The 15,852-nt window shown below is 38.5% G+C and overlaps 1 protein-coding gene across 1 annotated transcript in view; it reads right to left on the bottom strand.

Moving 5' to 3' along the window:
- Window positions 1-15,852, bottom strand: part of LOC140237751 (uncharacterized) — a 39,018-nt gene that overhangs the window by 19,203 nt on the left and 3,963 nt on the right. The window contains exons 3-7 of the mRNA XM_072317684.1: window positions 4,292-4,525; window positions 3,291-3,533; window positions 2,700-2,936; window positions 1,377-1,622; window positions 398-520 (exon numbers count right to left, since the gene is read on the bottom strand). Coding sequence (XP_072173785.1) covers window positions 398-520; window positions 1,377-1,622; window positions 2,700-2,936; window positions 3,291-3,533; window positions 4,292-4,525 — 1,083 coding nt within the window. The remainder of the gene's footprint in view (window positions 1-397; window positions 521-1,376; window positions 1,623-2,699; window positions 2,937-3,290; window positions 3,534-4,291; window positions 4,526-15,852) is intronic.

Raw genomic sequence — 15,852 nt, 5'->3', positions numbered from 1 at the left:
CACAAACAGCTACCATTTATTTTTTAAATGACCCATGTCCCTCCATCCCAACCCCCCCCCCCCCGCAAAAAAAGTATTTATGTATGTATATATATATATATATATATATATATATATATATAATGGTATTATTATCCGCGTGTTGGAATAAGAGCATGAAGACGATGAAGACAAACAAGTTGACATAATGCATTAGAATCCAACTTCATTTATTTGTAAACCAAATTTTCGACCCTTGCAAGGGTCGAAAATTTGGTTTACAAATAAATGAAGTTGGATTCTAATGCATTATGTCAACTTGTTTGTCTTCATCGTCTATATATATATATATATATATATATATATATATATATATATATATATATATATATATATATCGTGAAGACGTCATATTCACCGTCACACGTGACTCCATCTCCGGAATAGCCTTCTTCACACCGGCAGCTGAACGAACCATCTTCGTTCTTACACACCGCATTCTGGCTGCAGTTATTTTGGCCGTCTGCGCACTCGTCAAAATCTTTAAACGGACAAGGACAAGGCAAAAAATATTGGAGTAAGTCTTCCCTAATCAAGAGAATCAATCACTTGAACCGCTTCAATATGTATCACCTAAGCACAACGTTGTCTATCTTACTTTGAGATTGGGGAATAAGTATCGGTTGTTGTTTAGAAGCTTCTCCTAATCTTGGCCCTAAATACCGTGACGGATGTGACAAATTTCTCAGTCATCTGATAAGTCGATTGACTTGAAGGACAAGCTGTGAGGCGACTAGCACAACTTTCGTGGGTTTAAGAGTTGATTTTTTTTGCGTCATCAGCTGTTACTGCAAAGCAGTATCACATGTAACCGTTGACCAGTAATTCATATTCAATTTACATTGAAAGAGAAGCGCTCATATCTTGTGATGACGATTCTGCGTTTACTCCACAGCTGTGATTCGCTGATTATCCGATTATTCTAGGAATACCGACTGATAAACGGGCCTATCATTCCATTCTGGTTTTTTTTTAATTCTTTTGACAGTTTGATGACAGTGATAGTGATTCCTTAACTTTAATTTCTCTACAGATTATAAAAAAAAAAAAAACATGCATCAGAATGATAACGATTGTTAATGTTAAATAAAAAGTCTTCTGCTTATTCGTGATTAATTCAGTCTGGACTACAAAACGTCAAATTCTCTCTTCTGACTAAAGTGACAAATAAATGATGTTCTCTTATCTTTGAGGAGGCAGAACAAAAAGAGTTTAACTGACACGAGTGTAAAAAAAAATGCAAAATGCTTTCAAATAGACCGTTATTCACAACAGAAAGAATGAAAGTATTGTGTTGCAGAATATGTGACCATTCCCTTACGTCCAATCAAACTCACCAAGTACGGTAACGAGAAGGAGACAGCTCCCGACGTTCCCGCTAGCATCGGCAGCCGTGATGTTGACGACTGTAGTCCCGATCGGGAATGACGAGCCTGAAACGGGGTCACTGATGGGATTCGAGACCGGGATATTGGAATTGTCCAGCGCACCGGGTTGGTTCCACGAGACGGTAGCACTGTTCCGATTGCTCTCTGCAGTTACTTGTATGTCATCGGGACACGTCAAAACTGGAGGCTCCTCGTCTTGTCGTGTAAAGAGGGTCAGGATAGATCCACCAGGTATTAATGTATTGCACTTATTTTGAATGTTAATAAAGTGTATCAACACATATGTACTAGTATGTAAACTAACTCTTCAGCAATAACAAAATTGTTATATTTCAATCTTTATCTATTAGCAGTCTTTATTCCTTAGATTGAAAGTATATGACTGCACATCGATTAGATGTTCTTGGTAGAATATCATGAACATCATCATTCGAGCGTTCGGATGATGATGATGGCAAAAATGTACTATGACTAAAATTGCACTTTTTGAAACCCGAAAATGTTGCTAAAATACCGCTGCTCCCTCTCGCGCGGACGTGCTTATGTCAAACCACAACTTATGTGTCAAATCAAATATGAAATGACTATCAATAAATTTAATCTTAAATGCTAAAAGGTTGACCATTCAGGCGATTCACAAACATTCTGTTTGAATGTGATGAGTGCATTTTGATAGAAATTTTCGTTGAATTTCTGTTTGGGGTGGACAACTTGTACAGATGAACTAGCATGATGGATCATGGTGCTGAAAACATGAGCAAAGTAATACGCATGCCGTCATGCCAACGCGCACGAGAAGAGAAAAATAAGAGCCAATCTCTGTCGTATAACCGGGGCGTCATTAATTTGAGGACATCGTAGGACGCTTAAGGGTGGGAATATAGTTTACTGCGATTCTATCAACTATTTGTCATACGTTACGTCAAGCTTCAGCATTTCTATCTCTCAGTATTTTTAATAATGATAATATATATATTTTTTATATTATTAGTGTTAAAGGTGTTCATCCTAGTTGTTTTCTTGTGGAAAGTTATCCGCGTATAAAGACAATTATCTCCGAGGACAACTACCCCCGGCTAAATACTGGTTAATGAAAAGTGTAAAGTAACGATTAGGATTAGAGTTAGTTTTAGGGTTAGAGTTTGGGTTATGGTTAGGATCAGGTTCGGAATCAGGATTAGGGTAAGGGTCTGGAGACGGGTCTAGGGTAATTGCCCAGGGGGTAATTGCCCTAGATCCGTTATTCGTCATAATATTCAAATCTCGGCACACCTCGCACTGTGACGTAAACGGAACAGTATCCGACATTTCCCGAGCCGTCGCGAGCTGTGAAGACGATCTCGTAAGTGCCCAGCGGGATAACCACGCTGTACGTGTCGCTGCCATTGACAATGGGGTTGGAATTGTCTTCGACCATCGGCGTGTCGATGGTCACATTAGCTCTGTTGCTACCGGGATCGGTTGCCGTCACGATGTTGTCAGCGCAGGTCAGAGTAGGAGGTTCCACGTCTAAGAGGTTTAGAGCAGTAAGAAATAGTCACGGAGGTAACTGAATACGTAGAACAGAGTAAACATACACGGTGATAGTACGTTCTATAGATATATTACAGTATTATTATTATTATTATTATTATTATTATTATTATTATTATTATTATTATCATTATTATTATTATTATTATTATTATCATTATTATTATTATTGTTGTTGTTTCTTAGCGTGAAATAATTGCCTCTTTAGGACTGTCTTATCAGATTAAAAGACATGGTTTCGTTCTAGGGTAGTATATAGACTCGTAAAACTAACTCACCATGACACACATGTTAAAAAAAAAGAAGATGTAAGAAATAAAATAACTGTACCCCACACTCTGATGTCGAAGGTGCAGGAATCGATGTTGTTGCTGAAGTCGCTGGCCACTACCTCGACCGTGGTTGTGCCGATAGGAAACCTAGTCCCCGAAGCGTACGAGACTTTACTTATTTGAGATTGTCCGGAGTTGTCCTGGACACTCGGGTCCTCCCACGTGACTGTGGCATAGTACTGTCCGGGTTCCGTTGTCACGTTGAAGTTGTCCGGACACGTGACTTGAGGCGACTCGACGTCTATACGCATGAAAGGAGAAGGTAGACATGAAGTCATTGGGCAAACCAGAGGAGGAGGAAGGTGATGGAATGGAGAGGGAATGGGGTAATGCATAGACAAACGGGAAAAATTGGCATTGAGAGATATAGAGAGATGTGAGAGTGTGAATGATGTGTGAAACATTGTGGGAGCCGGGAGCCTATGAACGTTTCTACAAATAAATGACGTTTCATCATCATCATCATCATCATCATCATTATCATCATCAGAGAAAAAAAAAACTGAAAGGAGGAGAAGGAGGAGGAGAAGAAGGGTGAGGAGGCGAGTGAGGATAAATGCTGGAAGGAAGTGGAAAGTAAGAAACAAGGAAGTGCACATGGAAGTGGAAAGGAGACTTTGGAGGAACGAGAAGACAAAAAAGCAGAGACAAAAGATGGACATGACGGAGGAGGAAAAGTAAGGAGAAGAGAGAAGGAACTCAAGAAAATTGGTGATGAAGAAAGTAGAAAGATTATGACAAGGTTGCGAAGGAGAAACAGGAATTTGTGATGTTGGTCGACGGAGAAGAGAAAAGAGTAAATATCACTGCAATATCACTTTGACAACAATATTCAAGATGATTGCAAAAAGAAATGTTAGCCTTCCTTTTGGTGAATCAACACGAAAATTTGCCGACTTTGATGAAAATGCCATAGTTTGGAAAATGTACTACATTCAATTAGATATAGATTCAATGTCAACGTTTTCATGATGTTATACGCATCATCAACTTCCGTACCTTGCACGGTGACATAGACGGAGCAGGCCGCGCTGTTTCCGGCTCCGTCGACCGCCTCGAATCGCACGGAGGACGTGCCGATGAAGACGCGGTAGGACGGCGGTAAGTTGATGCTGATTTCCCCCGAGTTGTCCGTGACATCGGGGTGATCGATGGACACGTCCGCGTAGTTCTGTCCCGCTGAGTTTTCGGTGGTGATATTCCCCGGGCAGACAATCACTGGATCCTCCGTGTCTGCACGATTTGTGACAAACGCAGAGTACAATGCAGCAAACACAATGACAACCTTTTCAAGAATATAGGCCTACGTCCTCTTGTTTTCGAGATGTTAGAATTATGGAAAAGATAGAGTAGGTCATACATTGAATTTTAAAACTGCACTGAGGACTAACCAGAAGTGTAACCTTTGATTCGTCAATATACAGGTGATATATTACACACACACGATCAAACAAATATAGGCCCTATTTATATTAAAGGTCGACACCAAACTTTTGGTAAAAGGATAGTACAGTATTGGTGGAGATGAAGATTGAGCTTTTTTTGCGAGATACGAAGAAACTACTTATGATATGTTACAGAGCACACCATTCTAAGAGGAATTTCAAGTTTATTTGACGAAAATCAGTTTTGAAATGGCCGAGATATCCAAAAACAAAGTAAATCAAAGCGATCCTAATAAAAGGCGGGTCCCACCTTTTATTAGTATTGTTCGTTTTGGATATCTCAGCCATCTCAAAACCAATCTTCATCAAATAAACTTCGAATTCCTCTTGGAATTATATGCTCTTTCATATTTCATTAGAGTTTTTTTCATTATCTCACAAAAAAGGTTAGAAACCTGAAGCCAGGTTTCAACTAAAACTATACCATCCCTTTAACCTTAGATAAAAACGTTAAACACGTATAAATTTCATTTTTGTCATGACCCGAAAAATCAAGAAAAACAGAAAGTAAATTGATTTATTAGAACATAGGACAAATAAAATAAACCTTGATTATCATATGGAAACTGGCATGTATAATGTAGTGCTTGAAATGCAACGTCATGTGCGTAAGTTCACTACGCCTATCATATTCATGAAATTAAAACATTATCTTAACACAGGGATATACTTAGTTCTACCACTGGATAAATAGAATTTGGCCGTGTAATTTTGATTTGAGAAAAAAAAAATGGTTGGCCGATTTTGGCCATAAAAGAGACTGAGTTTGGACATGGAGACTAGCGAAAATCTGTCAACCATATATATATATATACTGTATATATATATATATATATATATATATATATATATATATATATATACTATACTGTATATATATAAAATATATATATATATGTATATATATATATATATATTTTTTTTTTTTAATATATAAACATAATTGTCATCATTACTGTGATGATTTATAGTCAAGGTTCCCTTTCTCTACCTTGAAGGCAAAAGGAGATCGAATCTCAGTGACTACAGAAGACATAGACAAACGCCGACACAGATAGTAACTTTCGGACACACAGGTCGTTAGGGTCCCCAAGGATCCACCCGTTACAAGAAATTATCAGTTGGGATTCATCACTTCATATATTGTTTCTTGTATCATTTTGCGTCAATAGATTAGCTTTGATGATAGACAAATTGTAAGGTTTTCAATGCTATCTTTCATACTGCTACCTCTATGTTTGGTCCATAAAGAACCGTTTATAATTTCCTTTCCCAGAAGATTTTTCTCTGTGACTCGTGCTCATGATATAACAAAAAAATAAAATCCCTTAGGCCTTCCAAGACCATGATGTGATATTCACGCAAACTGAAAAGAAAATCGTTCGATGTGGTAATTTCGTATGTAAATAATGTTGGTAGCATTACTCACACGACAGTCAAAGTCAAATATTTACATTTTAAATAATGTCTACAAGTCATAATATTCAATGACATGACAACGGTCAAACGGACATAATTTTCCACATTCAATTGATGCACAATTCAGTCAATATTTATTTTATTTCATCAAATTTTCTTTCATGTATTTCTCTTACATGACTTTTGTTAATATCTTTCCCTTTCCAGTAAATTTTCCAAATTAAGTGTCGTAAGTACACCTTGCTATACGAGGCGATATTACATTATGGGCTTTCGAATATCGGATAGGCACGCGGTATCCCAGAAGTGGGGAAAACCCACTTCTATTATAGTACTCTAAGGGTCACGGTGAAAAGGTCACGATAATTTTTCACAATACATGTACTTAGTAACAGCTGCATGAATCGAGCGACCATTTTGTGAGTGCTTCGTAGTGCATCTCTCTTTCGTTGGCTAACTCTCAGTACTCTACTTGGGCATAAAAAGTAAGACCACATTCAATCTAATTTGTGTTCGCACCTTCCTACAGGCTGAAGAGAGAAACAGATTGTGATTCCATGCCTAAACCTACTTCGGAGCAAAACATGAACTAACAATATCAAACCCGGAAGTTCAGCAAGCTGGGTAAGCATAATGAAACGTTATTAGCACATGCATGTTATATGTGTGCCTGGTACGTAGTTTTACAGAAGCAACGAGAATTGATTCAGCTCGATTTGTTTAGTTAACACTTTGTACAACATTTGTACATCACAATTCCACTAAATCATGGATGCTGAAATTTAATCAAGGCTGATTACAACATGAGCCAAGAATTCATTTGTTTTTTCCTTCAAAGAATTCACAGCGAGGATTATATGGGTTATGAGCTGATATGACAGGCTCGTCGAAACATATAAGACAAAAGGCCCCAAGTGCAGATAACCATATCCATGGATTCCTGTTAAAACAAAAAATCCATAAATGATAACAAAAAATCCATAAATGATAACAAAAAATCCTGTCAAACGTAAATTCTTATTCTGATGACAAGTTTAAAACCTAGACCAAAAAGAGGAGAAAGGTCTCTAATTTTGGTTAATGAGTGAGAAGGTGATAATATTTTTCTTCTTTTCTTCTTTTTTTGTTTTTGCTAGAACTGATCTTCTGTATGTGGTAAAAACATATCATTCATTGAAGTAATCACAGATGAAGGTACATGTATGAAAATAGATGGATTGATGTTTGGCTTTGTAAATTATACATTCTCATTTCGGTTGCCTTTGTGAACTTATAGTGGAAAGAATGTAAGAGAGAAGAGCTGAAACGTATTACTAGTAAATGATGACATGATTAATGTCAAAGTGTACATGGTAAGCAGTCCTTGTCAAACGTTAGTGTACAACTTTCATACAATAATTGTAATGGTAAAGCATTCGATGTATTGCTGTTAAAGATATTGATAACGCCGCTGAGTGGTTCCGATTTTAGGTTATGTACAATTGAGAAAGTTGTGAGAGTTTTAATCTGACGTCATCTAGGGGAAAATACTTTAATATAATTTATAGTGCAGTGCGAAACGACAATAGATAGCTTCAGAAAAAGGAATAGGAGTGGGGGTGGGTGTTGGCAAAGCACTGGACTGCTATAGATGACGTGTCCCTACTTCTTTTTTAAATTGATTGTGCGTGTATGTGTGCGTGTGTCTGTTTGTTTGTGTAGTAGAACTTGTACTTTCATATTTTTCCACAAAACATCACTGATGTAAAACACGCTTTGATTGGATACCTCTTGCTTGATAATCATATACGGCCTTTAAAAAGTAACATCGCATTCTATCTGATTTGAGTTCGCACCATCCCGCATGCTAACCAGACAACAAGTTGTAGAATCTGTTCCACATTAAGAAATCTACGTAAACCAGCAATTTTAAGGCTGAAGTACAACTTATTTGGCAAACATGGTAATTAGACACTATATTCACACACGTATAGTACCTTGCTCCTAATTACGTCTTTCGAATTAAAAAAAAAAAGAGATCTCGCGCCAACTTTCCCTTATCTGTCTGGCGAATACTTATCCTAGTATTTTTGATACATAATCATGTTTATCATTATGTGTTTCTATTACTAATGGACATAATAAATAATCAATAAGCAGCCAAAATCTGGAGTGCCCTATCTGTCTGACACTTTTCAACCAACCTAAATCACTGGCATGTTCACACGCATTCTGCAAAGACTGTCTGGAACGCATCTTTCAAACTCAGCCCAACCTACGAACTCTTACATGCCCTGTATGCCGGAAGGGAACATCTGTACCCAGTGGAGATGTAGCTAGGTTACAAACAAACCTACCGCTGAGTTCTCTCGTGGATGAAGTGAAAACCAAGAATCCAACATGCACAGTTTGTGAGATGGACGAAAAGTCGCCAGCTGTGTCCTACTGTCAAGACTGTGCGACATATATGTGCACATCATGTGATAAAGACCACTCTAACTGGAAACTATTCTCCACCCACTTAGTACTAGATATGAGCGAGGTGCTCTCTGAAAGAGTTCCGCTTAAGAGGCGACAAAAGTGTAAGAAACACCCTGCTGATGATCAAGACTGTTTCTGTACCGGATGTCGGGAGTACATATATGTTGTAAGTGCGGAGTGTTGGGTCATTTGCAGGAAGGACACAACCTGGAAGAAGCAGCCATCCATGAAGAGAAATTAATGAAAAATATCAAGGACTTGAAATAAAAAACAAAAACAAAGACCACAACCGTTAAAAACCATATCGAGTTCATAGCGACACAACGCGATGAAATAACAACTACGCTGAGAAAGCTCAACGATGACATCGACAAGACGTACGAGGAATACATGCAACTATTGTCAGCCAGAAGAGAAAGGCTGAAATGTGAAGTAAAACGATGGTCTGAAAAATTTAAGAACGAATTACAAGTTATGGAGGAAGAGAGTCGGCAAACAATCAGTCAAATAAACGCCATGGAAGAGCTTGTAACTAACGGTATTAAGGTACCGCTGGAGAAAGACGCCTTGTTTGCACATGACACGTTGTGCGAGAACTTGAAGAGCTTTCTGGGACGAGATGATCCTGACGCCCAATCACCAAGAGGTGTGACAGAACGAGCTCAGAACATTTCATTCAGTAAACACATAAAGGTCAATGAACTTTGTCTTGGAGAGCTGAAAGGTTACATGTGGGGTCTCAAATCAGACGTACAGCTCCCTCGCAAAGACAACATGAGCTGTATGACTCCTGCACCGGACGGTCAGATGGCGGTGGGATCGTGGCTTGGCGGAATCCATCTCTACTCCCCTGATGGAAAGTTTCAGAAAACGGTGTTGAAGGATGTCAGTGTCAATAAAATTGGATTCCTGTCTGATGGTCGAAGTGTTGTATATGATGCAGATGATAAGATATCACTATACACCCCTCAGTGGGAGAAGCTTAATGTCACGTTTGAGACGACTAGTTACGGGGAAGGAGTTTTTGGTGGTCTCACTGTGGACAGATATGACAATATCTATGCAGGTAATAGAAACATCCAGGTATTTACCACACAGGGTGGCAAGGCTGTAAGGGATATATTGTTTGATGGATATTCAGCATGGCAATTATTCTCCTTTCACGTCGCGGGGAAGCTGCTACTGACGAATGGAGTCACTGTTGTCTGTCTTGATGGTAAGGGAAAGAAGGAGAATGTCTTGACGAAGGATGGTATGTTTGCCTATCCAGCTGTTTGTCGAGATGATTCGGTCATTGTAGCCTGGGTGAAGCACATGGAGGGTCTCGTCAGTATCGATCGATACACGAGAGATTTGGAGCACATGCACAATATCATCACTGATTTCAAAATACAAAAATCAAAAAGAGGTTGGTACTATCTACAAGAGTTTGAGAGTGGCGACATAGCTTTCTGCACTCCAGATAGACTCTATACATTTGATGCAATATAATATGGGAATGTAAGTATCATCATTGAGGATTATGTGCTGCAGTTTAGAGGACATTCTAAGTGGAATCGTATGCAATGTCAATGAAATTAATTATCGCCATGGGCTTCATATGCCATCCCTGTGTAACGCCTACCTACATGAATATTTTTCAAAGAGAGAGTGTATGTGTGTGTGTGTGTGTGTGTGTGTGTGTGTGTGTGTGTGTGTGTGTAGGGGGGGGGGAACTAATTATGACTGGGAACATGCAGGGACGTCGGAGCGTGTGGATGGTGGGAGGTGGTACGTGTCCCTCTCCCAGACGAGGGAGCTTTTGCCTTTTTAGAATTGACATTTGTAGTTTTTTGATGGACGAAGGGTCTCCAGCTTTGTCCTACTTTCAAGACTTTGGGGAAAACATGTGTAAATCCTGTGGGGAAACACAATTGGCCCGAGTTCATGAAGGTGGTTAATGACAACGGATGACGGATTTCGTAACAAAAATAAACCATGTGACACTTGGCGCTCCATACAAATTGTTCATGGTTTAAACCATGGTTTCAATTCTACCAGTCTCTGTCTGGAAACCGTTCTCCAGCAGCCATGAGCAAAGTGCTCTCTGGAAAAGTTCCGCTTCTGTCACTTCTATTATAGTTCAGCTTCTGCGCCTTCACTGTGTACAATCCTCCTTGGTACAATTTCTGGAAATGGACCGAACGGGAGAATTGGGGTGTTGCTTTTGTACTTGTACAATCGAAACAAAACGACCAGGGGACACTTCTTGTATATCATTTAGAAAATTGTTTATCCCAAAAGTATACTAGTTGTGTATGGGGGGGGGGGGGACTAGTAGGGGAGAGGTGTGGAAGGGGATATGCCTCTCCAATCCCCCTCCCACACGACGGGACCTTTTCATCGGTTTTTTTTTTTTTTTTTATTGCAATTTTATAATCTAATCCACGCTTTGGGCGAAATATTTGGAAAATGTTCATGGAAAATTGGAGTAGTTAAGTAAAACATAGAGCCTGCCACTTCTTGTTTACACGTGTGCGTCTTCACTGAACGACAGAGGCATTTGAACCACAGGATTGAAGCTATCATCTGTTCTGTAAGTTGTCTTGAATGTTTTTGTTTTCTTGTAGCTGTTTGGAGGTAACCTCTCAAGCCCGTAACTAGGATTTTTATGGGGGGGGGGGGGGAGATCAAAATTGGAAATAGTAGACCTTTCTGAGGGAGTTAAGCAACCAAGAGGGATACTCGGTCTTACTCTGGGGGGGGGGGATTTGTACGGATTTTTTGTTTTTGCTTTTGTTTTATTTTGGTTGTTGTTGTTGTTTTAACTTTAAAAACCATTCTTCTGTCATATTTTGAGCTTTGGGAAGAAGTTTTCACTTGTTTTTTTTTTTTTTTCAATCTGAACCTGCTCGCTATGCCCCCCCCCCCCTAGTTACGGGCCTGCCTCTTGACTTGACCACGAACAGATGAAAGTTTTGATTTGAAAGCGGTCTCGTCTGAGGAAGGGCCGCACTTCAGCATAATTAGTGTGTTGAAGAGCGCCCTCTAGCGAACGACTGATGTTTGTACAACAAGCCAATAAATCTTCTTCGATTTGTCTCCCTCTGCTAAAAAGCAGTACACGGCAGGTTCGATTCCCGCCGGTTCCGTTTTCCGACATATTTATTTACAGATGTGCACTTGCGATCTTTCAAATTTGAAAGCCATCCTCATTCTCAACCGACGGTATTATCTTCACCCCTCTGCTTAATAATTAATCTTTTGCTTTAAACCAATAAATCTTGTACGAATAGTTTGAACGTGTTGTGTTCTGTTTTATACACGATCAAATCCAGTCATGCTTCCATTCCAAGCAAGAACTCCTAGCTGTTAAGTGTTTTATTTGATGTATATCACTCTGCAGTAAAAAAAATATCTTACAAGACGTACCCACTCGGAGTGAAAATACGTGTATATAACAACGATTATCCTCATGATCTTAGAATAATATTGGAGATCCACTATTCGTTGGGTGTAGTTTATAATATTATGTTTCTTTCTCTGCGCGTTTTACTTTTAATTTCTTGATCAATATATTAAGAGTGACTAAGGTTCTTGCTCCGTGTAGCATGATATGAAATGTGGCTGCGCTTGTAAACAGGTAAAATTACAACTTTAGTTTACTTTAATGTCGCGTATAAGCAGTGATTTCGTGTTCGACTGTTCCTTATCTAGAAACACTGTATAAGAACAAGTAGAGTTCACATCATTTCCATGTACAATGATGTACTCGAAAAGTTAACGTGTATGAAGTCCGTTGAGCATTTATAAGCCAGGAAGGAAGATATAATTGAGTCATTCAGTTGATACCACCTTAGCTATCGTTATTAGTTTGCAAAGGAAAGTGATATCTTTCTATCTATAGTCTTTACTCACATGACTCATGTAAGTGTTATGTATATAATATATTATATTATATGACCTATATAGATACCAATGTGTGATTGGTCAAAATGCTGTCACGTGACCATGTTCACAAGGATGAGAAGCGTTATATTTCATAACATGACGTAAATTACGTACAATCATGGAATATAACAGCGACTACGTTAAACAAATGGCGTTATATCTGGAGGGGTGACGTAATCAAAAATCAATTGTTATGATGCGCGCAACATACACAGAGACGCTTTGCACACACACACACACATACTTACGAATGTAATCGTGACCGGTCGACCGACCACACGCACCATACCACTTACGTTTACAGAATGCGCTAGCGGTATTAAATGAGCATCACATTGACACACGCTAGAACACTGCAAGCGCGAATTACGAAATTGTAACTGATTTGTTTTCGTCAAACTGGCATGGCAGCTTTGATGAGCAGCTGCCCTTCGCTTGTGAGAGAGAAAGAATAGCTCCTACTCCAATCAATGTTAGACAGTCGTGACAGGAAAGCCAAAGGATTTCCCATTACATTACCAGAGCCTGAACTGAGTAAGTTTTTATGCTACTTGTACTAGCGCAGGACCTGGACCAGGGCCAGGTCCGTAGTCTAAACAGCTCTTGTACCAGTGACCGCAGGCAGAAGAGATTAGGCCCTACATTATCAGAAAGTTCACATTCTCATACATCACCACAAACAAATGTTATGTCAACAAGCTTGCTTTACCCAGACCAAAAGCGGCATTTGGTCTAGTCTTCTACAATTTTTACATCTCTCATTACAAAATCTGGCTCTACCGCTACGAAACTAGGCCCTACGTACGATTGATTAACGACTGTTCTAGAAATTACTTTGTGGTAAACAGGCAACGGTCGTACTCCACGGAAGAACGAATTCCCGGTAGGCCTACGTGAAAGCCATCGGAGTTATATCTACGTATCAACAGGCTACTTGTGGCTCGATTGAATACCACTGGCACTAGCGCACTGTTGTCATGCGGTACGCGCGTTCATGCAAAGGAGTAGTGTTTCTAGACCTAGGCCTAGTCGTTTTGCTTTATTTTAGGGCCTATACAGCAGTTTATTTCTTGTACTGTAGGTCATATAATATAACAGATATTGACTTTTTCCTTCGGTAGGAATATAACATTTAATTTCCCTTGGGAAGTTATATTTTTGTCTCGGAATACTATATTTTTCCTCAGCGCTACGCGCTTCGGAAAAATATAATAATCCTCGACAAAAATATAACTTCCCGCGAGGATCTCAAATGTTATATTCCACCTCTGGTAAGTCAATATCTGTATAATATATCACCCTGTATTACTTTATATGGAAACAAACTTATTCTAATTAATGTGTATTTAATACCAGCGGTACGCCCAAAAATTGTAGCGGCTGATCTATGTGAAGGGAAAGAGAATTTTAGAGAATTTTACATCGACTTTGTCCAAGTATTTACACAAGAAATATAATAAACGGGATGAATTAGGGTTTCACTAACCCCTTTTACTTTCTCATTGTCACAAACAAACATACACATACAATTTTGATGATATTTCTCGCCTTTTTTAAATGTCTTCGCCATTCGTTATTTTGCAAACAGCAAAAGTGTGAATGTTTTCTTTTACCCTTGTCTCGATCAAACATAATTCTTATTGAATCTTGATAATCCCTTCCACATACAAAATAACTTATACACGTGTATTAACATTTATCTCATAATAAAGTGCATGATATATTACAAATGACGGCTACACTTAACTACAATGCTCCTGTAGAGAACGGGTAGTACATGTGGTTTATTTCACTTGAATCAACCACATTGACGTTATATAACTGTCGGGGTATTTTTGCCCACTCACCAGGAAAAAAAGAGAAAAATGACCATGACTTGGGTACATTTTAATGTCGCATACAAGCGACATATCTATCTTTCTATATATTTCTATACCTATCTATCTTTGATGTTGATATTGACATGTGTCTTAAACAGCAGCCTCGTGTAAATGCTTACTGGTATATAGTACAACGCTGTGACAGCGTAAGACAATTTAAGAAATGCTATTATTTGCTACATAGCATATGTTCATATAACTTGATCACATGATTAGGAGTGATGTAAATTACGTTTGCAATATTACGACTTGATTATGTGATCTGAAAGTTTCCATTACATTTTAACATTGAGAAATTTGATCATGTCTCGTATGGCGTTTCCATGATTTACTAAGCATCGCGGGTGTTTGTCATCAGTAGAAAAGACAGAATATTAAACATATTTGTTAAAGGTGTATAGAGTATACCTTCGTCAAATTTCTTCCTCTCACTTTCCTCTTCTCTTCTCCCCCCCCCTCCTCTCTCTCTCTCTCCCTCTCTCTCTTTGTCTCTCACTCTTGATCCGATGTAGCGTCTCTTGATGTTCTTTACATAATGATCTTCATGTTTATGTTCGTACGTGCAATTACTTGTGTAATGTTGACTTAAAACCGTTGGTCAATAAACAATTTTGTTGTCTTGTGTGGATTTTCTATGGACTCAAAAATTCATAAGATCACTTGCAAATTCTTGGATTTTTTTTTTTTGCACCAGGCTTCATCGGAAACGTGTGTTTATTTGTGTGTACGTGTAAGAAAACTAACATCAAAAAAAAGAAAGAAAATAAATATCAGCCAACAACTGTTTTTTTTTTATTTCTTAGGCAAATTGTACTTTTTGTGTAATGTGACTTTTTTTCTTCTTTTAATGACTGGACTGCATACTACAATCTATGCTTTTTAGCAGTCCCCTGCATTTCCAACAATTTTGTTCTGAGTTTACCATAATGATAACATTTATTTGTATTTCTGTTAATACTTTACCTGTGTTTTTATTACATGTCATTATGTTCATCACATTGTTGTACTGATTTCGTGACATTATTTTTATACGCGAACATTTCATTGTATATCCCTTATTATTTTGTTGGAAATAAATCAACTTGAAATTAAACTTGAACTTTGAAACGTCATGATGCATTCTTCTCTAGCATATCTAACAAGGGGCACGATGTATCATGGAGTCTGTACTGTAAATACAAACTTAGACACACACCCACGCGCACACGCACACACATACACGCACACGCGTACGAAGGACACTATACTGAATGTATTATGTGAACAAATACATTGAAATTATATGCATGCATAATTCAGATGCAAGATATGACCCAGAAAAGAGGGAAAGTTATCAAATAGATGTATTCATACTATCACGTGCATTTATGTCATGCTTACGTGGAATTCTCAACCAATAGAGATTCGTGATGTACGTTGGGTCCTT

Source organism: Diadema setosum, chromosome 2 (assembly GCF_964275005.1).
Source record: "Diadema setosum chromosome 2, eeDiaSeto1, whole genome shotgun sequence".
In the NCBI taxonomy this organism is placed as follows: domain Eukaryota; kingdom Metazoa; phylum Echinodermata; class Echinoidea; order Diadematoida; family Diadematidae; genus Diadema; species Diadema setosum.
The sequence above is the reverse complement of the archived record's forward strand: the minus strand, read 5'-3'. Positions and strand labels throughout refer to the sequence as shown.